This window comes from Orussus abietinus, unplaced genomic scaffold (genome assembly GCF_000612105.2).
Source record: "Orussus abietinus isolate OABI.00-Male unplaced genomic scaffold, Oabi_2.0 scaffold200, whole genome shotgun sequence".
Taxonomy (NCBI): Eukaryota; Metazoa; Arthropoda; class Insecta; order Hymenoptera; family Orussidae; genus Orussus; species Orussus abietinus.
In genome coordinates, this window is record NW_019394348.1 from 1 (window position 1) to 24,557 (window position 24,557).

Consider the following 24,557-nt stretch of genomic DNA (forward strand, 5'->3'; position numbering starts at 1 on the left):
TTATTCAAATGCAATTCATTAAATATCTCGAAACATGAAATATATGACTTAGACCACTTTCATAATTATGGGCACAATTATGATTGTTTTCATGTAGAATATGTTTTAATAAGTTTACGTCTGGGTTAACATATGAGGCCCATCAATATTATCACCGATTAGAAGATTATACATCAAATTTACACGTATAATGTAAACGAATTATACATTTTACATGTAACATTGCACTTTATGTTTACATATCAAATGTACGCCTACATTATATTATTTGGGTAAATTTAGATGCTGAATGTTATATTACGCGGACAATGTAATTATACTGTTATTAATTATGGCATAAAAATAACCAATGATTTATGGTGTAAATTTGTATATTAATTTTTTTCAGGGTGGCTGTCGGTTGGATTTTTCTAAATAATCGGCCAAGATGTCTAATTTTTATTTTCATTTGTACCGTTTAATTATACCGCTTAATTTTACCGTTTAATTTTAATTTTCAATCTTACAGTTTAATTATACTGCTTAATCTTGCTGCTTCATTTTAATTTCCAACCATACGGTTTAATTTTAATGATCAACTTTACTGTTTAATTTTAACGATCAACATTACTGTTTAATTTGAATGATCAACTTTACTGGTTAATTTGAATGATCAACTTTACTGTTTAATTTTAATTATCAACTTTACTGTTTAATGTTAATTAGCAACTGTACTGCTTAATTATAATGCTTAATTTTGATTTTCAACTTTACTGTTTAATTATGCTGCTTAATTTTAATGTTTAGCTGTAGTGTTTAATTTTTCTTTTCAATTTTACTGTTTAATTTAACCGTTAAAATTGACGGTGTATTTTTACTTTTAAAACGTGCCGTTTAATATTCACTTTTGATTACAATTCAAGTAATTATAGACATAGGAGGAATCTAGGAGCCGGTTTTTCAATGGAATAACAAGGCTTTGAATTTCTGAACACTTTGATACGTTATTGTCGCAGAGTCATAGACAAAGTGGTATTATGCGTACAAGTTGAATAAATAGTACTTAGTAATATGTAGAATAAATAATAGATGTCGCACGATGCGGATGATTGCCGCGTAACGAGTAGAATACACGCGTATATATACACGGATACATATATATTAGTTTTGTAATAAATAATCCTTAGTTTATACATGGCACAGCAGCGCGTATCTTACAGAGTAGAGTTCGACTTACAATTAGATCTAGATCTGCTATTAATTCGGTGCATTTGGGAAGACAGGGAACGAGTAAAGCTTATTATTAATATTTTAGTCAATATTATCATAATCTTAGATTTTTCATATCTCTTCTCCGTCCTTCCGCGCGAGAAACTGCCCGTTCGGTGGTTTTACATATTACATATTTTAATATCATATAATATAAATACCTCGAAAAATAATAGTATGTATGACTATTCTGGATCCTCGTCAAAGAATCGACCGGTGGTTCTATCTCATTCTAATGGTATTCTAAATAATTTATATACTTTTAGTACATTTTCAATAATCCTCCGTGCTACCTTTGACTGTTTAACAATTGGTACAAATTTTTATTCATCGTAATTACCACAAATTTCAGTTTTTTTTTTATTATCTTCGAATTTAAGTTTAATCCTTGAAGAAAGCGTTCCGTACATCGCGCGCGATTTAACTTAATCTCATTCTAATATTTTTCTAAATAATCCACATGTCTCTGCTACATTTTCAATTATCTTCCACATTGCTTTTAGCCGTTTAACAATTGATAGAAATTTTCATTTATAATAATTAGCCGAAATTTGGGGCTTTTGATTAGATATCCTTGGAACTAAGCTTAACCCTGAAGAAGGCGTACGTTTTGACCTAACAAGGACTCGGACATGATCGATTTATCATTGTTATAAATCGCGCGGTCCACGTAAGGGCGTTTGCTTGTCAATCCTTCGACGACCATCGATAAAAGAGCCTCGTCTCCACCAGACCGACCATCGATCTTGGGCGGACCATTGGTCTCGAAGAAATAGCTGCAGCTAAGGAAGCGTGTAAACGACTGTCGGTCTCGTACAGAACTATACCGAGATTCGTCTGGTCGTTCCCGAGCAATTTCGTTGCACTCCGGAATCGACTTTTAAAAAAGACATACGAGGTTGAGAAGGTCGCGCATCGGAAGAGATTTCTGTCTGATATAAATAAATAATCGATCACTTATTGCCAGTAACAGGAATCTCGTAGTATCTATTCGATTTTTCCTAAGTAAATTGATAACGTGTATTGCTAGAAACAGAATTTTCCCCATAGTACATGTTCGATTAATCTCCGATAAAGCCTTCGATTTTAACAAATATCGTCTCCTTTTAAAAAAGTTTTAAAAAAGACATACGAGGATTAGAAGGTCGCGCATCGGAAGAGATTTCTGCCTGACATAAATAAATAATCGATCACTTATTGCCAGAAACAGGAAGCTCGTAGTATCTATTGGATTTATCCTAAGTAAATTGATAAAGTGTATTGATAGAAACAGAATTTTCCTGATAGTGTATGTTCGATGAATCTCCGATAAAGCCTTTGATTTGAACAAATATCGTCACCTTTTGAAAATGTTTTAAAAAAGACATACGAGGTTTCTGTCTGGCGTAAATAAATAATCGATCACTTATTGCCAGAAACAGGAAGCTCGTAGTATCTGTTAGATTTATCCTAAGTAGACTGATAAAGTGTATTGATAGAAACAGAATTTTCCTGATAGTACATGTTCGATTAATCTCCGATAAAGTCTTCGATTTTAACAAATATCGTCACCTCTAAAAATGTTTTAAGAAAGACATACGAGGTTTCTGTCTGACGTAAATAAATAATCGATTACTTATTGCCAGAAACAGGAAGCACGTAGTATCTATTGGATTTCTCCTAAGTAAATTGATAACGTGTATTGCTGGGAACAGAATTTTCCTGATAGTACATGTTCGATTAATTTCCGATAAAGCCTTCGATTTTAACAAATATTGTCACCTTTTGAAAATGTTTTAAAAAAGACATACGAGGATGAGAAGGTCCGCGCATCGGAAGAGATTTCTGTCTGATATAAATAAATAATCGATCACTTATTGCCAGAAACAGGAAGCTCTTAGTATCTACTCGATTTTTCCTAAGTAAATTGATAACGTGTATTGCTAGAAACAGAATTTTCCCGATAGTACATGTTCGATTAATCTCCGATGAAGCCTTCGATTTTAACAAATATTGTCACCTTTTGAAAATATTTTAAAAAAGACATACGAGGATGAGAATGTCGCGCATCGGAGGAGATTTCTGTCTGATATAAATAAATAATCGATCACTTATTGCCAGAAACAGGAAGCTCTTAGTATCTATTTGATTTTTCCTAAGTAAATTGATAACGTGTATTGCTAGAAACAGTATTTTTCGGATAGTACATGTTCGATTAATCTCCGATAAAGCTTTTGATTTTTAACAAATAATGTCAAATTAAATTCAGTATTTTTCCGAACAGTCATCATCTTTGTTATTCCGAATAGGAAAAATACTTCCGCAAAGAGAACGTAGATCTTCTCAGAGGCCTCTTCTTCGATGACCGCCACTTCCGGTGCGACGTCTTTGATGAAAAATTATCTCCGGTATAATTTTCGTATCCTTGGAAACGACTTTTAAAAACGATATACGACGAAGAGGAGTTCGTCCACCGAAAATATCTCTTCAAAGTAAATGAATAATCGACCATGTATCGCAAGAAACGGGAAGCTCTTGATAATAGCTGTCCAATTATTCCCCGATAAAGCGTTAGATTTTTGCCAATTCCGTGAAATTAATTAAATTAAATAAAGTATCTTTCTCGGTAGTAATTTCCTTCGATGTTCCCATTAGCGAGAAAACATTTCCGGGAGAAGTTACGCTTCCTCTTCGAAGACGTTGATCTCTTCAGGGGCCTCTTCGTTGATCTCTTCGACGGCCGTCACTTCCGGTGCGGTTTCTCCGACATCGGAAGTCACCTCGGTGGTCGCATTGTCGCCGACGAGCGGCTCTTCCGGTATCGTTTCCTCGCCCCCGGAAGTTACATCGGGTGCAGCCTCCTCGCCTCCGGAAGTTACCTCGGGAGGTGCGTCTTCGCCCCCGGATGTCACCTCCGGTCCCACTTCCGGTGCCGCTTCATCACCCCCGGAAGTGACTTCCTCCACTTGGACCGAATCTCCTCCCTGCTGGATGCTGTCTGCATATTCGGGGTCCACCGCGTAGGGCTCTTCTTCGGCGACTTCGTGTTGTACTTCCTCTTCCTCTTCGATCTGATAGATTAAAAAAGACACAATTTTATTTCTAATAATGCGGATATAATTTTAAGAAAATAGCAGGTGTAAAACGTTATAACAAGCACCCGTTCTCACAAGGAAGGTATCCCAGGTCGATCTCTCCGATTTCATTTCTTTTATAATGTGTTATAGTAGACTAAAAACCAAGCGACACGTATTTTTNATTTTCATTCTCTCGTAATGAAATTAGACTATTTATAACGTATTATAAATTTATTTTGAGATAGAGATCTCTCGCAAAGCGAATAGTAAAGCGCTACAAGGTGCGGGCCGATATACCGGCTCTGGCACTTTTCGTCAGTGCAGCGAGGGCCGATATATCGTCCTTCGGCACTAAAAGGGTTAATATGAAGACGTATTGTTATTTTCATTCTCTCGTAATGAAATTAGACTATTTATAACGTATTATAAATTTATTTTGAGATAGAGATATCTCGCAAAGCGAATAGTAAAGCGCTATAAGGTGCGGGCCGATATATCGGCTTTGGCACTTTTCGTAAGTGCAGCGAGGGCCGATATATCGTCCTCCGGCACTAAAAGGGTTAATATGGCGACGTATTGTTATTTTCATTCTCTCGTAATGAAATTAGACTATTTATAACGTATTATAAATTTATTTTGAGATAGAGATCTCTCGCAAAGCGAATAGTAAAGCGCTGCGAGATATCTCTATCTCAAAATAAATTTATAATACGTTATAAATAGTCTATTTTCATTCTCTCGTAATGAAATTAGACTATTTATAACGTATTATAAATTTATTTTGAGATAGAGATCTCTCGCAAAGCGAATAGTAAAGCGCTGTAAGGTGCGGGCCGATATATCGGCTTTGGCACTTTTCGTAAGTGCAGCGAGGGCCGATATATCGGCCTCCGGCACTAAAAGGGTTAAATATATAGAAAATATAGGAGAAACACTTTGTGCTACTAGGGCATTTTCGGTTTATTGGGTGGATATTAGTAGATCATTACCTGAACATCGTCATCACTGTAAGGCTCGACGGTTCTCTCTTCCCTCTCTATCTCCGTCTCTTCAGGTTGTGCCGGTCTCCCGGTGCAAACGGTCGGGACTTTAGCACCTTCCTGGGTGTCTCCGTTCAAGCCGATTATAGAGGCGAGCTCCTTTTCTTCCTCCAACTGTTTCTTGGCCTCCTCTTCGGCTTTAGCGATCGCGATTCTTTCCTCCTCGGCAGCCACGGCCGCCGACTCGAGCTCGGCTGCGACCCTGAATAGAGAAAAAGCTCCCTTTGAAACTCTCTTCCGAACAAAGTAATGACTTCTTGCATTTACATATAGAGAAGGTGTCCATATTTCGGATGGTGCCTTAACCCTTTCGCTACTAACGGTGACTATAGTCACCCAAAGCCTGACGCTCGCTAAGAAGTATCTTTCTTCATTTGTTAGATATTGCCGTTTGGAATTCTTATTGTTTATATAAATACGAAACACCCAAAGATATTTCTATAGCTGCTTTTCATCTTGAATTAATAAGATAAATATTACGGAAATACCATTTAACCCTTTCGTTACAAACGGTGACAATAGTCACCCAACGCCTGACGCTCGATAAGAAGTATCTTTTTTCATTTGTTAGATATTACCGTTTGGCGTTTTTATTGTTTATATAAATACAAAACACCCAACGATATTTCTATAGCTGCTTTTCATCTTAAATTAATAAGACAAATATTACGGAAATACCATTTAACCCTTTCGTTACTAACGGTGAATATAGCCACCCAAAGCCTGACGCTCGCTAAGAAGTATTTTCTTCATTTTTTCGATATTGCCGTTTGGAATCCTTATTGTTTATGTTAATATGAAACACCCAAAGATATTTCTATAGCTGCTTTTCATTTTGAATTAATGGGGCTAATATTACGGAAATACCATTTAACCCTTTCGTTACTAACGGTGACTATAGTCACGCAAAGCCTGACGCTCGCTAAGAAGTATCTTTCTTCATTTGTTAGATATTGCCGTTTGGAATTCTTATTGTTTATATAAATACGAAACACCCAAAGATATTTCTATAGCTGCTTTTCATCTTGAATTAATAAGATAAATATTACGGAAATACCATTTAACCCTTTCGTTACTCACGGTGACTATAGTCACCCAACGCCTGACGCTCGCTAAGAAGTATCTTCTTTCATTTGTTAGATATTGCCATTTGGAATTTTTATTGTTTATATAAATACGAAACACCCAAAGATATTTCTATAGCTGCTTTTCATCTTCAATTAATAAAATAAATATTACGGAAATACCATTTAACCTTTTCACCCAACGCCTGACGCTCGCTAAGAAGTATCTTTCTTCATTTGTTAGATATTGCCGTTTGGAATTCTGATTGTTTATATAAATACGAAACACCCAAAGATATTTCTATAGCTGCTTTTCATCTTGAATTAATAAGATAAATATTACGGAAATACCATTTAACCCTTTCGTTACAAACGGTGACAATAGTCACCCAACGCCTGACGCTCGATAAGAAGTATCTTTTTTCATTTGTTAGATATTGCCATTTGGAATTCTTATTGTTTATATAAATACCAAACACTCAATGATATTTCTATAGCTGCATTTCATCTTTAATTAATGGGACTAATATTAAGGAAATACCATTTAACCCTTTCGTTACTAACGGTGACTATAGTCACCCCACGGCTGACGCTCGCTAAGAAGTATCTTCTTTAATTTGTTAGATATTACCGTTTGGAATTCTTATTGTTTATATAAATACCAAACACCCAAAGATATTTCTATAGCTGCTTTTCATCTTGAATTAATGGGATTAATATTACGGAAATGCCATTTAACCCTTTCGCTACTAACGGTGACTATAGTCACCCAACGCCTGACGCTCGCCAAGAAGTATTTTTTTCATTTATTAGATATTGCCGTTTGGAATCCTTATCCCCTACACGTTAAAAGATACGTGAGTGAAGTGAGCGAAGTGAAATTTAAGGGCGTCTTCGTTGGGATTGCCTCGTACCGAGGCATCGCTTCTACGAGCCGTAACGAAAAGCTTAATTTCGAATAGCCTAATAATTCGTAACCCAGTCACTAGATCGCGCTGCTAACAGCAAACAACAGGAGCTCTCGCCGCCATATTAAATCTGTGTTGTCGCCGTGAGCGTTAAGGTGATGTGAAAGTGGCATATGTTATTTATAGGAGGGAACGGAGTTATATCCTTAACCTGAGGTTTAATATTTTTAATTCTACACGCTAAAGACAAAATGGTATCCGAAATATGGACACCTTCCTCTAATTCCAACAATGTACATTTCTTTCGGTCAACTAATTTTTATTCTCAGGGCATTTTTCGGTCAATGGTGGTGCGTCGAATTTCTCTTTACTTTTCTCAAATGACAAAATATCGGTGTTAGGAATCTCTTAAAAAATCCAAGCGTCGTTTCTCTCACCTCTCTTCCTCTTGTATCCTTTCTTGCTCCCGTCTGTTCGCCGCCACTTTCTCATCTTCCACCCTCCTCACGTAAGCCTGTCTCTCTTGTTCGACGATCTCAGCCTCCCTGGCCTCTCTCTCAGCCTTCTCCAGGATCAGCCTGGCTTCCTCTTCTTCTCTTTCGAGCCTCAGCCTCTCCTCCTCAGCTTCCTTTCGCCTCTGTTCCTCCAATCTTTCGTGAGCAATGCTAGATTTTATTAGTCATTTTTCGCCGCTCAAAGCTGATCAAATATGGCAGCCCCTGATAAAACGTTAACGTGAAGTGAAACCCCCCTCAAATCAGTCGATTTAAATAAGACACCTTTTTTTTAAGGGTATTGGATCGAACTGTCCGATACTTTGACACATTACTCATGAGCACCTAGGAATTATCCTGACACTTTCAAAATTTGGATTTTTGAAAAAAATTGTTAACTTTGCCTAGACCAGAACTAAAATCTTTACCCTATTTACTTACGAAGATTTTACGAGATTCATGACATTCGAGCACATTATTAAATAAGTAATCGATTAATGAATAACAAAAGTAGCTCAAAATGTGGAATTGAGCGGCCATGATGTACTATTAAAGTGAAATGAAACCCTCCTCAAATCAGTCGATTTAAATAAGACACCTTTTTTTTTAAGGGTATTGGATCGAACTGTCCGATACTTTGACACATGACTCGCGAGCACCTAGGAATTATCCTGACACTTTCAAAATTTGGATTTTACAACAAATTTTTTTTACTTAGCCCAGACTAAAACCAAAATCTTTACCCTATTTATTACGGAGATTTCATGAGATTCATGACATTCGAGCACGTTATTAAGTAGTCGATCAACGAATAACAAAAATAGCTCAAAATGTGGAATTGAGCGGAAATGATATACTATTAAGGTGAAGTGAAACCCTTCTCAAATCAGTCGATTCGAATAACACACTTTTTGTTAAAGGTATTGAAAAAAATGTCAGAAACTTTGACTCATGACTCGTGACTGCGGTACGGGAATTTTTCTCGTATAACGCACGTAATGTGTTTTGTTATCTGCCACGTTATATGAAGAATCGCGTCACATCAACTAATCCTTCATTACAGATTTTGCCTCGAATGTTGGGGTAATCAGCCTTAAGGTGAAGTGAAACCCTCCTCAAATCAGTCGATTCGTAAGAGACACCTTTTGTTATGGGTATTGTATCGAACCGTGTGAAACTTTAACAGAATGAGCAGAGACTCGTGAGCACCTAGGAATTACCCTGACATTCAAAATTTGGATTTTTGAAAAAAATTGTTAACTTTGCCCAGACCAGAACTAAAATCTTTACCCTATTTAATTACGAAGATTTTACGAGATTCATGACATTCGAGCACGTTATTAAATAAGTAATCGATTAATGAATAACAAAAGTTGCTCAAAATGTGGAATTGAGCGGAAATGATGTACTATTAAGGTGAAATAAAACCCCCCTCAAATCAGTCGATTTAAATAAGACCCCTTTTTTTAACACTATTTCTACCAAAAGTGTCAAAAGACACCTTTTAAATTATTTTCAAAGTTTAATAATTTTTTCTCAATTAATGTTTTGAGTTTTCGTATAATAATTGTTAAATTTATTTAGCGGTATAATTCTTCCAGCTCATCATGGATCTATATAAGACACCTTTTATCTATATAAGACACCTAAGGCTATCAGCCTTAAGGTGAAGTGAAACCCCCTTCAAATCAATCGATTCTAATACAACACTTTTTTTAAGGGTATTGGACCAAATTGTCTGAAACTTTGACACATTACTCGTGATCATCTAAGAATTGTCCTGATACATTCAAAATTAGGATTATTGGAAAAAAACTTCAGACCAGAATCAAAATGGCGTCGAGCTCTCATATTTCGATCAATATACAATTATCGAAGGGTCTGATATCAGAAACGAAAGGGTCAGGACAATTTTACGACAATTTAGAACACTTTGGTAATCGATAAACTCGCATTTGAACGGGATAAAGGCAAAAAAAGTGTTGTATGCGCTTCTATGCTAAAACGATGGGAATACGAGGTCTCGGAGTGAAAATTTAATTGACCTGGAAATCACAGATGGCGCAGGGGGTCCCTCTGCAGTCAATTAGGGCCCCAGAAAGCATGAATCCAGAGGATTTCTGGAGTTTTACTTCGATTTCTTTATAATTACTGTACGAAAACGACAGGTGGAGTATGCCATTTGGTACAATACCGAATATAATTTGATCCAGCTGTCAATATAAAAACGAACGTCGGCAACGTAGGTATTTAGAAAAGTCTTCTTTATCGACGTCGATCAAGTTCCTCGGCGTGTTTCACTTCACCTTAAAGTGTTTCCAGAATCTGGGACACGGGTCAGGGACTTTTGATTAAAAAATAGAAACGGGAGTCACCTGTTTTCCTCGGCTTGTCGGATCAGCAGCTCCTCGGCTCTTCTCAGCGCCACTGGAACGAGATGAATATTTATTAATATTTTCTTCTTCTCGTCATAGGTACCTGAAAGCTATACCGTACTAATATAATCATTGGACGAGTTTTTATCATATATGTTGTTTAGAGTTTATATCTTGGGGAGGGTACAAAGTGGAGTATATCCACAGGGCAACAATGGTAAGGGACGTGTACTGTTTTTGTTATACTCTTTTTTCATACTTCCAAGGGTGAGCTATGTCATGTACAACATTAGGAACTTGTGAAACGGGAACATTTTACAAATAAACGGCGTCAACATGAGACCGACAAAAAACGGGGAGATTCGTGTAACGAGACAAAATCTGAGGACGATGTCACCTGTTCTGTTGCGTAGCGTTTTCTCTATTTCGGGGAAAGTATTTTTTTTTCGGACCAGTGATGGGCAGACTCAAAAAATGGAATATCGATGGTTTAATTCTCTTCCACTTGTAAAACATTGTACCATAAAAACATGAATAATAGTATATAATCAGATACTACGAGATCGTACATCATGAATAATTCATTGGTACTGCAAAGCATGATACAAAAGTAGGAATAATACTACATATTCATGTACTACAAAATCATAAATTATGAAAAATGAACCGATACTACAAAAAGTGCTACAAAATCATGAATAGTACTATATAATCATGTACTACAAAATCATGAATAATACTATATAATCATATACTACAAAGTCAAATATCATGAAAAATTAATTGATATGACAGAAACATGCAACAAAATCGTATTTCATAAAACATAAAGAATGAATTAATACTACAAAAAGTGTTACAAAATCATGAATAATACTATATAATCATGATCTACAAATCATGAATAGTACTATATAATTATATACTACAAAATCATAAATCAAGAAAAATTAATTAATATTACAGATACATGCAACAAAATCATATTTCATAGAACATGAAGAATGAATTGATACTACAAAAAGTGCTATAAAATCATGAATAGTAGTATATAATCATGTACTACAAAATCATGAATAATACTATATAATCATATACTACAAAATCATACATCATGAAAAATTAATTGATATTACAGAAACATGGAACAAAATCATACTTCATAAAACATGAAGAATGAATTGATACTACAAAAAGTGCTACAAAATCACGAATAGTACTATGTAATCATATACTATAAAACCATAAATCATAACAAATTAAATGGGAGAAGTTACAGATAATAATTCATGAGAAATCGCGACGTTTTGCCCATCTCTGTTCGTGACTTACCTTCTTTCTCTTTATCCCTCTTATCTTTCTTCTCTTTCTTCTCCTTTTTCTCCTTCTTTTCGACTATCGGTTCCGGCTCTGGTATCGGTTCTGGTTCAGGTTCTGGTTGCGCCTCTGGTTCGGGTTGCGCCTCCACTTCCGGTTCAGGCTTGGCTACGATTTCCGGCGCGGGCTCAGCCGCGACTTCCGGTTCTTGGACGGGAACTAATAGGTTAACGACGTCAAGGGGTTACACGAAACAAAGAGAGACACAGAAGAAAGGGGACTTGGAAATTTACAAATTTACAAATTTACAAATTTACAAATTTCTTCGGGGTTTGGTTTTACCTTTTGTCGCAGTTGGCTTCCAATCGGTTTCCAGGGCTCGTGCTAAAATTGGGGAATGCATTCACGTCAAAATATGCGATCACAGAGAAATGTGGACATTTACTGTACAAAAGCCATGAGCTAAAGCTAAGAAAATTAATTTTTTTTTACCAAAGAAACAATTTAATCTTGGCTATTAAATGAATTTGCCTTTACTATTTCCTGTTTTAACGTTCTGCGATTTAACTCTCACATAAGTATTACCGAGTTTATATATAACATATTAAGGTGATATGAAAGGGTCATTATGTATATATAAAACGTGAAAATATTTATACATGTTTTCTCCGAACTGGGGGCACCGAATTATTTGAAACTTTAGCACATGATTGTAGAGGCCCTAAGGAAGAACGCGATGCTCCTAGAATTTCATTTTTCACAAAAAAAATGTGATCTTGGCTCTAGTATAGGCTAAATAAATAAAAATGCGAAATTTCACGAGCATCGCGTTATTCCTTAGGGCCTGCGTAATCACGTGTTAATGATTCAGATTATTTGGCGCACCCTGATTGGAGAAAGATTTTATAAATATTTTCACGTTTTGATATATATAGATTGACTCTTTTATATCACCTTAAGGTGGGCCCGAAAATTGGGCCGGTCTCGAGAGTGCATCTTACTGCACCTTAATACACTTTATTGCACCTTAGTGCACCTTAGTGCATCTTAGTGCATCTTAGTGCATCTTAGTGCATCTTAGTGCATCTTAGTGCATCTTAGTGCATCTTAGTGCATCTTAGTGCATCTTACTGCATCTTACTGCATCTTACTCCACCTTATTGCACCTTACTGCACCGCGTTGCACCGACGAGTGGAAATCGCGTTCACCGGCACGCAAGGTGCAGAAAACCGCCGAGTAACTGGCTATCGCGGGCGATCGATCAACTTCGGATTTGATAACCTTTCGGATACCGTTGAGTGCCGATTATCCGAAATAATGGAGTTATAATTCATTGGCCGAAACGTTGGGAAAGGTCTCATTAGAGCCGCCACTCGGAGGTTGTTCATTGCCTGTGCTGGGCGTTGTCATATGAAAAGTCGATTTTCGCTTGTCACGCCAATCGGGCGGACGCATTATGTCCAAACAAATGCCTACTATCTAATATGTATCCCGATGTATGATCAGGATATAAAGATAAGTGACGGGAGCTTTGAAGGGGCGGAGCTTTTGGAAAATGTCTATTTGCCGACAGTGTTGGACGTAAAGCGAGTCGCCTTAACACTATTTCTACCAAAGGTGTCAAAAGACACCTTTTAAAATTTTAACTTGAAATTATTTTCAAAATTTAATAATTTTTTCTTAGTTAATGTTTTGAGTTTTCGTATAATAATTGTTAAATTTATTTAGCGGCATCATTTTTCTCCAGCTCATCAAAACCTTTTGGTCGAAATAGGTATACGCAAAATCGTGGTAGAAATAGCGTTAAGGACATCGGTTAGAACCGAGTCGCCTTGAAGAGCATCGCCATGAAGCAAATCGCCTTAAAGAGCGTCGCCTTGAAGCGAGTCTCCTTGAAGTGGAGTCGCCTTGAAGAGCAACGCTTAGATCCGAATCGCCTTAAAGAACGTCACCATGAAGCGAGTCGCCTTAAAGAGCATCGCTTAAAACCGAGTCGCCTTGAAGAGCATCGCCGTGAAGCGAGTCGCCTTGAAGAGCGTCGCTTAGATCCGAGTCGCCTTAAAGAACGTCGCCATGAAGCGAGTTGCCTTAAAGGGTATCGCTTAAAACCGAGTCGCCTTGAAGAGCATCATCGCCATGAAGCAAATCGCCTTAAAGAGCGTCGCCTTGAAGCGAGTCTCCTTGAAGTGGAGTCGCCTTGAAGAGCAACGCTTAGATCCGAATCGCCTTAAAGAACGTCACCATGAAGCGAGTGTATTTTAGGTGGAGTCGCTTTGAAGAGCAACGCTTAGATACGAATCGCCTTAAAGAACTCCATGAAGCGAGTTGCCTTAAAGAGCATCGCTTAAAACCGAGTCGCCTTGAAGAGCGTCGCCGTGAAGCGAGCCGCCTTAAAAAGCGTCGCTTAGATCCGAATCGCCTTAAAGAACGTCTCCATGAAGCGAGTCGCCTTAAAGAGCATCGCTTAAAACGGAGTCGCCTTGAAGAGCATCGCCGTGAAGCGAGTCGCCTTAAAGAGCGTCGCTTAGATCCGAGTCGCCTTAAAGAACGTCGCCACGAAGCGAGTCGCTTTAAAGAGCATCGCTTAAAACCGAGTCGCCTCGAAGAGCATCGCCGTGAAGCAAATCGCCTTAAAGAGCGTCGCCTTGAAGCGAGTGTCCTTTAGGTGGAGTCGCCTTGAAGAGCGACGCTTAGATACGAATCGCCTTAAAGAACTCCATGAAGCGAGTCGCCTTAAAGAGCATCGCTTAAAACCGAGTTGCCTTGAAGAGCATCGCCAAGAAGCAAATCGCCTTAAAGAGCGTCGCCTTGAAGCGAGTCTCCTTGAAGTGGAGTCGCCTTGAAGAGCGACCGCGCGCGAAATTACTCGGCCGAACGTAGAGCGGAGCGCGATCGTCCGGATTACAGCGGAGTCGATTATTACCGGGTGTTCGGCGCCGTCTTGGAGGCGTATCGAGCTTCGTATCGAATCCCCGGGGATGTCTTCCTAATGGCTCAATCCTAATTCCAGCCTCTCCTTGCCCGCCGACTGGAGAGAGACTTCGCTCTCGCCCGGCTTCTTACAGGGCCGAGGCATTTAGGAGACAACGGCGAAGATTCCCGGGAGCGAGAGGCCCCGTTCTGATATCGCGGAAATTGATATGCCGGGAACAACGACGGCGCATTGTTGGCACCCGGAAACCCGGATGAGCCGGGATAATTACGCCTTACGTCTCGGATTAATCTCATTCAATTATTGTCCGCGCTGAGAGGAGGTTAAGCTTCCGGAACGGTTCTACTTAGACGTAGAGTTGATAAAATCGTGATTTCTTAAGGGAAAAAAAAAAAAAAAATGAAGATAAAATCACGATTAAAATTGCGATTTTTCTTTTAAGTATTTTAATTGAGTAATCTCGGTCAATTATTGCCCCTCCCTGACCTAACCTAACCTCCAGTTAAGCTCCCGGAACGGTCCCACCTGGAGGTAGGATTGATAAAATCGTGATTTCTTTAACCCTTTGGCTACTAAGAGCGCCTAAAGGCGCCCGACGTTTGGTCCAATATTGCCTGCACGGTCAGACGAATTTCGCCCATATGTCGAAATCGCTCCGTGTTCAAAGGGCCAAATATTTCCTTGGTTCATTGAAATTCTTTTTAATAATTATTCTCCGAATTAACGAAATATTTCTTTGGCGCTATATAATTAACACTTTGGCTACTTAGAGCGCCTAAAGGCGCCCGATGTTTGGTCCAATATTGCCTGCACGGTCAGACGAATTTCGCCCATATGTCGAAATGGCTCCGTGTTTAAAGGGTTAAAGAAGTGAAGATAAGAAACATTTTGATTTATAGGATCACGATCGAAATAATAATTTTTTAAGTATTTCACTTATTCAAGGAACGTTTCACTTGGAAGATTAGATTAAATCGAGTTACTCATTAAGTACTCTAATTTGTTTTCGCGCGTCGAGAACATGAATCATCGTCTGATAATTCTCATTTTGCGTACTCATCTACATATATAAAATGAATATCTTCTTAATACATACGTTCTACATGGTTTGTAGATTCGACTATTAAGATTAGACTAGGTGTTCGAAAAGCACCTAAAATAAGTATTCACGGTTAAATATCGAAATAGTTCAGATTTGTATGAAACGTTGCAAACGTTCAATGAATGAAATAATTAAAAAGTATGTCCGAAAAGCGAATCGCGTGGGCGATCACACGCGCGTCCTTGCCTAGAGTCAGGGATCGCTGCGAGAGTGAAAAAAATAAAAAAATAATAAAAGTTGGGAAAATTGTGAGGAATTTCATTACACCGCGAGGTCGGTTAAATTATATCGTAGGTCGGTAATAATCTGGCTCACTCTCCACTTCGTTGTAATGAAATGAAATGAATGAAATAATTAAAAAGTATGTCCGAAAAGCGAATCGCGTGGGCGATCACACGCNTCATATCACCTGCATTACTAAAAAGTATCGAAATTTTGTAACATTTTATACATACATATATACTCTCGCAAGATTATAACATACCGTTTCAAAAGTAAATAATAATAATAAAAGTTGGGAAAATTGTGAGGAATTTCATTACACCGCGAGGTCGGTTAGACTATATCGTAGGTCCGTGATAATGTGGCTGACTCGAAATGAAATGAAATAAATGATATAATTAAAAAGTAAATCCGTGCACTTGCCACGCCGGTGCATGGTCACTTTTGGGGGAGAGAGGTGGAGAGATAAGGGCGGACGGAGATAGAGATTAACGAGCACATCCGGTCCCGGCGATCAAAGAGATCCGAGCGCGTCTCGCTGCGGAGAGAAAAAAAAAAAAGGACCGACGGAGGAACCGCCGCGGAGAGCGGCTCGGACTCCTCGCGACCTAACCTAGATCCCGTCCTCGGGCGTGGACGCATTCCGGGATATCTCGCGTCCTGATGAAAAATGAAATTTTATGAGTTCCGGGACTTATTTTAGGGCCTCCGTATTCACGTGGTAAAATTTGAAGCGAATCGGTACACCCGATTTCGAGAATACTTTCCCCGACAATTTGACTTCTCAGATATATAAATATAAATAAATAAATAAATATATATATGAAAACGGCCCTGAGGACCACTTGTGCAGAAATTTATTTGTACGTGGATAAGGCCAATTTATCACGCAATGTCCTCAGGGACGAGCGCGGAAAGGACGCGCGGGAAAACCGCGCGCTACGCCCATCTATTAGAACGCCATTAGGTTTTAATAATCCGAGCCGAGTAATTAGCTCTCGTTACTACTTCGGCGAGGGTCGACACCTAAACCGGCGCGTAATGGCCGCGTGATAAATGGGCCGACGCGGCACCTGGCCTGCCCCTCTTCGCGGGGGATCCGGAATGTTGAGGTTATGTTTGTTGCCTGGAGCGCAGGAGTTATTATGTAAACAGGAATGCACGTGAACGGAAGAAGACATCCGCATTACTGGCGCAGGAAATTCTAGTCTAGAGGTGAATAAACGATGGACTGTTGCGGTTAATCTGGGTAAACTGATTTGCATAGATCTTTTAGACACGTGGACGGTATGGAAGGTCTCGGTTTAAAGTGATATGAAAGAGTCAGCCTATATGTATCCGAGAGGTCGAATCGTCAATGAAAGTATTCTCCGGATTGGGTGCACCGATTCGCTTCAAATTTATTTAAATATATGTATACATATATATGCGCCAAAAAGTCAAAATATGTATAAAACTTTTCTTCGAACTGGGTGCCACGAATAATTTGAATCATTAACACGTGATTATGGTGGCCCTTATGAAGATCTCGAAAGTCGCGAAATTTCAAAATCTTCATTGAGATCCCCCATTTCTTGTAGATTTCATTCGAAGATATTTGAAATATTTCTTGAAAATCTCAATGACATATTTAGTTTCAATAATTTATAAACATATATAGAAATTATATTTTTTAATTTATGAACANTAATATTATATAAATATTACAGGGATAATATTCTAAAGTAAACGTTTTGCAAATATTTCAAACGTCTGCTAGATATTTACAAAATGTACGATACTCGTTAAATATATAGGAAATATAGGACAAATATTTTGTGCTACTAGGGTATTTATCGCAGCGGGAATTATCCTTCTCATCGGTGAGTTAATTTCTTCGGCGTCTTTGTTTCTTTTTTTTTTTATTTGTTTTATGAAGACATTGTTGGATCAGGTAATTTTTCACGTTGCATTTTTTTTTCTTCTTTTTTTCCCCCTTTATTGAAAACTTTGTTTGAAAAACGGGTATTACGAAACGGCGACGCCGGGCCTCGCCGATTTGAACGCCATTAAGTTTTCATAATCCGGGGGGAGTAATTAGCACTCGTTACTACGTCGGTGGGTGTCGGCACGTAAAATGGCCCCGTAATGGCTACGTGATAAATGGGAAGAAGAGGCGCTCACTCTTCTCGAACGATCAGCGACGTCGGCGTCGCACTTGTCGCGCCGCGACGCGCAACCCCGTCATGCCTTGGCGTCGTCGGGGCGAATTTGTCCTTTTTTATTTTCTTTCTTTTTTTTCTTTCCTTTCCCCATGTCCTATAAAAAACCATCAAGGCGCGGGGGTGCATTTCAATCGACCCATGGGTTATTTTCTCAATTGTAGGAATTCTGATAAGATATCTTACGCCATGGGAAAACGAAACAATTTGCAACTATTAATGACAAATGTTTTAGGTGGTATGAAAGCGTCATTCTATGTATACTAAAACCTGAAAATATTTAAGAAACTTCTCGCCAAACTGGATGCACCTTAATCATTCGAAACTTCAGCGCGTGAAATTTCATAAATAAAATGAAAAATGTGATCTTGGTTTTAGTCCAAAAGTTTTTAGTTTAAGTGTAGGAGAAATTTTCTTGAAAAGTGAAACTTCACGAGCATCACGTTTTTCCTTAGGGCCTTCCTAATCACGCGTTGAAGTTTCTAATGATTCGATGCACTCATTTTCGAGAAAGGTTTTAATCAATATTTTGTACGTTTTGATACATAGAATTTCATATCACCTGCATTACTAAAAAGTATCGAAATTTTGTAACATTTTATACATACATATATACTCTCGCAAGATTATAACATACCGTTTCAAAAGTATAAATTTGTTTAGAAATGTATAATAAATTTGTCTTCACATTCTATATGTTTATAATTTTAATGCGTAAGTTTATGCTAAATGTATATGGATTTTATGAATGTTACGGAATATTGTAAATTATCATATCGAGGGCAATTACGAAGCTGTCGCGTTTCCTGTTTATTTATTTATATTATATATTAAGTAACGTTAATTCGGTACGATTGATAAGTTAACTCGACATGATTGATTATATCAAGTAACATTAATTTGATATTTCAAGTCGCCACCATGGTGACCGTACGTAAAGGGTTAACGAATAGCAGGGACCGAGGCAGCCCGTTTAAACGCAATCAGCCCTTTAACTCTCCTAAACCCGGTATTTATCTCTACTAATCAATCGACTCATCCCGGAGAATTTCTCGCACCAAGTCCACTAGACTTCTCAACGGAGAGATATTTTTTATTCGGAAATACTTCGCCACGCGACGCAAGCCAGATTCATTTTTTTTTTTCCTTCCTCGAGGACGGCTAAGAGGTTCGATCTCTGGTTCGAAATGAGGTCCCGAGAGAATGAGAGAGAGAAAGAGATGCCTCCGCGAAGGAGAGAAGGCAGGGAAGGGTTAAAGGCAGCTCGCCACGTGGTCCTCGGTTGACTTTATTTCGGGACTGCGTCGGAAGTCGGCAATGGCGCAGTGGAGACCTGTCTCTCCTCCTTTCTCGATTTTTTTTTTATTCTTTCCCCCTTCTCGTTCCCTCTTTCTCCTCCTTTCTCTCCCTGTATCTATCTCTGGAACAGGACGTACCGAATCGTCTCGAGGCTTATTACGCGAATATCGAGATTTTAAGGGGATGTGAAAGTGGCATCCGAAAGCTCAATCGTTGTTCATAATACTTTTCTACTAACTGGGGGTCTCAGATCGTTTCATACTTTAACATGTGAATATGGAGACCTTAAGGTACGTCATGAAAGTCGCGAGATTTCATTTTTTATATACTATTTTTAAAACATCTATAAACAGATTTGAAAAGAATTGAAATTTCATGAGTTTTAGGAGCTCCCTTATGGCCTCCCTAGTCACGTTGTAAAGTTTCAAACTATTCGGTAAATCGAGTTAGGAGAATAGTTTTATAAAGGAAACCCTCTTCGGTGCCACTTTTGCATCACCTTAAGGCGATGGGAAAGTGGCTGCACATAGGTCGCGATTATGAAACTTTTCCCCAAACTGGGTGTACCGAGTCGATTCAAACTTTACAATGTAAATAAGGAGGGTATAAGAAAAATCCCGTAAATCATGAAATTTCAATTTTCTGTATTTTTAATTTGTTTATAGGTATTCTCACTTGTGCAACGATTTGGTACACCCAGTTCGGAGAAAAGTTTCATGAACGATTGACTCCTCGGATCCCACTTTCCCCCTAACATTTGTTCTAAAAAATGAAACTTCAAGAGAGTCAGGACCTTCCTTATAGTATCTACATTCACGGTGCGGTGTGAAACGATTTGGTACCCTCACTTCGGTGAAAAGTTTCATAAACAATTGACCCCGTCGGATGTCACATCTTTCGCATGTTCATATTTAATATTCTCGGGCCTCGTACGAAGTGAACATTTTCGACTCGCGAAGGCACGTGGTTTATTTGGTGCAAAAAGTATGGCGACAATTCCCCGGAGGGGAAGGAGCAGGGCCGACCTCTTCGTCGGGCCACGTGCGCCGCCCCTGGGGTCCGGGCCCCCGACCGGGCCCCACGTGGAGTTCTCGCCGGAGGACAATAGCGCTCTCCCTCTTCCTCCCTCCATCCCTCTCTTTCTCGACTTCGCCCGGGAATTCCGGGCGGGAGTTTTTCAATGGACCCACCTCGCTCTTAGAGCCTCTGGAAACGCTTTGAAGGAGAGAGAGAGAGATATCGGTCTTCCGTGTTCCTCTGGGGAGCGAGTCACTGTCTTTGAGCCTGGCCGTCTCGAAAGCGAGAGGATCGAATTCACACGTCGACGACTTGGGGGGGCCCTGGGTCCTGGGATCTCGTTCTCCCCTTGTTTCACGTTTACCCTTTACCACGTCGCGCCCTGTAAGGTGGAGGTCCGGAATGGCGGAAACGAATCCTTTTACCTGGTCCCTGGATTTAATTTATGAAAAAGTGAAGGCGCGAAAGAAACCCTGCGATCCTCTTATGGAGGTCTATTGAATGGGTCTTGGTGAAATCATGAAATAATGCAGGTATGCGGTGTCAAAGTCACGCGGTCTCTACCGGCGGATTGCCCGCGATTAACCCTTTGAACACGGAGCCTATTCGACATATGGGCGAAATTCGTCTGACCGTGCAGGCAATATTGGACCATACGTACGGTGACTATAGTCACCCGTCGTAACGAAATGGTTAATAATAATAAAAGGAAAAAAAGAAAAATGGGGGCCATCGTCACAGGGGTTTTGGAAGATGTTCAAAGAGATCGCAAGAACACGCGATCTCTCTACCGGCGGATTCCCCGCGATTAACCCTTCGAACACGGAGCCTTTTCTACATATGGGCGAAATTCGTCTGACCGTGCAGGCAATATTGGACCATACGTACGGTGACTATAGTCACCCGTCGTAGCGAAATGGTTAATAATAATTACAAAAAAATAATAATTANTTTTGGGAGTGGGTGGGTGGGTGGGCGACATCGGATGCGCCTTCGTTTACATCCGGCCTGTCCCCCTGGCCCTCTTGGCTGGCGTCCAGGACGTCGCGGATGAGGGTCCCGGGGGAACCTCCAGGGTGCCGGGACCGGGAAGAAAAAGGATAAGGGAGAAAAAAAGAGAAGGATACCCCCTAGAAAACATGGGGGCGCATTATTTACAGTGCGCCGAGGATCGGCCCGGAAACGAGGGAAGTTACGATCTTCCCTCTCTTTTCCCTCCCTTCTCCCCCTGTTTGCCTATCCTTGCACACGTGACGAGCTTCCCGTAAACGCGAAAGGGTTGGGAACGAAGTTAGTTAACAGAGGAAGGGTTGATGAATCTCCACATGAACATCTCTTCGCCTCCCTGGGGATGGAGGAGATAGTGGAACGGATGCTATTTTCTTTCCCTTTTTTTTTCTTGTTAATTTGTGTTATCACACCTCGTGACTCGTAATCTTTTCTCTTTGAGTGACTTTTTTTAAAAGGAATGTAACCCTTTGAAAAAAAAAAATATATATATAACGTTATAATACCTTTGTTGAAAGTTTTCCTCGGACTTGGTATATTAATTTGATAACATATTTACGGCAGATTTTTTTAAATATCTTATAAATTTAGTACTCAAGCGTATTAATGTTTGCCCACGCAATTTCACCAAGTTTTGACATGATGACGTCGAATTATAAGTTCGTTTAGGAATTTGTTATATGAAAAAAAAAAATTTGTATTTATCTCGGACAAGAATCAAGAAAAGACATTACTCTTTTTTTTTTTCTCGAAAAAAATGAAACTTCACGAGCGTTCTTCCTTAGGGTCCTTCATAACCACGTGTTAAAGTTTCAGACAATTCCATGCACCAAGCTTGGAGAAAAGCTTGATAAATATCTTTCGCATGTTCATATTTAATATTCTCGGGCCTCGTACGAAGTGAACATTTTCGACTCGCGAAGGCACGTGGTTTATTTGGTGTATCCCCGACAATTTGACTTCTCAGATATATAAATATAAATAAATAAATAAATATATATATGAAAACGGCCCTGAGGACCACTTGTGCAGAAATTTATTTGTANATATTCTTGCACGGGGTCTGGCAGATAATGTTACTTCTTTAGGTTGAATTTCGGGGGCTCTATTTTCGTAAAGCGGAATTTTGGGGAGAATGGAAATGATGGAGTAGCACGGGAAGGGATGAAAGGGAGGTTCATGGAAGGGCGGGGTTCCAGCTTGACGAGACCGTTACTGCTGCGATATGGCTGGGTGGACTCGAAGTCACTCGGGAGAATTTCATTCCAGCATGTCGGTATCATTGTTGTGGCGCTGGGTACGTACATTGTCGGATATCCGGCGTCGTGCCACGGCGAAATTCTGACACTGACCGCGGTCTAATATATCCATCGGGTTAACGAGCCGAAGGAGCGGTGTCGCTTAATCGGTGGCAAGAGCCAATTGCGCGAGAGACATACCGCCGACAGGGGCTATTCAATTGGAAATCAGTGAGAACGATCTCCTTCTTTAACCCTTTGGCTACTAAGAGCGCCTAGAGGCGCCGACGTTTGGTCCAATATTGTCTGCACGGTCAGACGAATTTCGCCCATATGTCGAGATGGCTCCGTATACAAAGGGCCAAATATTTCCTTGGTTCATTGAAATTCTTTTTAATAATTATTCTCCGAATTAACGAAATATTTCTTTGGTGCTATTCAATTAACCCTTTGGCTACTAAGAGCGCCTAGAGGCGCCCGACGTTTGGTCCAATATTGCCTGCACGGTCAGACGAATTTCGCCCATATGTCGAGATGGCTCCGTGTACAAAGGGCCAAATATTTCTTTGGTTTATTGAAATTCTTTTTAATAATTATTCTCTGAATTAATGAAATATTTCTTTGGTGCTATTCAATTAACCCTTTGGCTACTAAGAGCGCCTAAAGGTGCCCGACGTTTGGTCCAATATTGCCTGCCCGGTCAGACGAATTTCGCCCATATGTCGAGATGGCTCCGTGTTCAAAGGGCTAAGAGCCGATTTCTTTTGATTTCGTATGATAGACTACAATGTGATTCGGTAACAACGGACGTTCGACCTTAAGGTGATATGGAAGTGTCACATATATATATATATATGCCAAAAAGTCAAAATATTTATAAAACTTTTCTCCAAACTGGACACAAGAAATTATCGAAAACTTTAACACGTGATTATGGAGGCGCTAAGGAAGAACGCGCTGCCCGTGAAATTTAATTTTTCGAGAAAGAAAAAACAGAAAAGAAAAAGTACGTGTTTTGGTTCTTCTCCGAGATAAGTAGGAAATTTTTTTTGAAAAAAGAAATTTCACGAGCGCGTTGTTCCTTAGGGCCTCCATAATCACGTGTTAAAGTTTCAGATAATTCGGTGCACCCAGTTTGGAGAAAAGTTATATATATATTTTTACTTTTTGGTCCATACACCCACACATATATATATTTTTTTGTATAACACCATAAATGCGTCTGTTCGAAGTTACGCAGTAAGCAAAGGATATCTTGAATCGTCTATGTCGGGATTTTCTAGTCCAAACGGAATATGGCTCGTTTCCTCGTAACGTTTGAACGATTATTAACGACACTCCGCGGAACACCTCCGCGTTTAATTCACCGCAGCATCTCCGCTCTTAAGGCGGCGTTGCGCAAGCCGTGAAAACGATCCACCCACGGGATGCGAAGTGGAAAGAAATCTATATTCAGGGTGCGTGGGCGCGCGAGGTATCACAAAAATGCAAATGCCCCTAGAGCGTGGCTGCGCGTGCGCGCGACGCCGCACGAGAAATAAATAACGACGCCGCGCGGCGCCCCCGCGCTTTTCGGCCCTGCCCCTCGCCGGGAGCGGACGCCGACGTGTCGACGGCGATGTTCATGCGTCGAATTTATATGGTACGTGTAATAGCGAGTAAAATCCGCCGAATGCAACGTCGATGTTCATATACGACAATTCTTTTGCGGTGCACTTAAGATGATATGAAAGGCGCTGAGAAATTTAATCGACGCCCATAAAATAATTGAACGCATAGCAGGAATTAATCACTCTTGATGAACACGTACACTATGTTACATTTAAACAAAATGCATCTCAAAAATAAAAAAAAAGTATTTGGCGAGTTTCATCGATTATCCGTTTTGCATATTTAAGAAATCGCATTGAATTCGAGATTTTTGCGAGTATTAATATTATTATATTCGTTGGGAACGGACGGCGATGTTCATGCGTCGAATTTATATGGTACGTGTAATAGCGAGTAAAATCCGCCGAATGCAACGTCGATGTTC

The 24,557-nt window shown here is 39.5% G+C and overlaps 1 protein-coding gene across 2 annotated transcripts; it reads right to left on the minus strand.

The window, feature by feature from the left end:
• Nucleotides 1–957: 957 nt before the first annotated feature.
• Nucleotides 958–11,984, minus strand: LOC105696124 (vicilin-like seed storage protein At2g18540). 2 transcript variants are annotated; one of them, XM_023431872.1, is made up of 6 exons: nt 11,845–11,984; nt 11,518–11,721; nt 10,186–10,237; nt 7,754–7,981; nt 5,294–5,546; nt 958–4,298 (listed from the first exon to the last, which is right to left on the minus strand). In XM_023431872.1, the coding sequence occupies exons 1-6, from the start codon at nt 11,903–11,905 to the stop codon at nt 3,906–3,908; spliced, it is 1,191 nt and encodes a 396-aa protein (XP_023287640.1). In that variant the 5' UTR covers nt 11,906–11,984; the 3' UTR covers nt 958–3,905. The 2 variants fall into 2 exon arrangements, with proteins under 2 accessions (XP_023287640.1, XP_023287641.1); XM_023431873.1 differs by having other exon boundaries at nt 7,754–7,966; nt 11,845–11,980.
• Between the last annotated feature and the right edge of the window lie 12,573 nt (nt 11,985–24,557).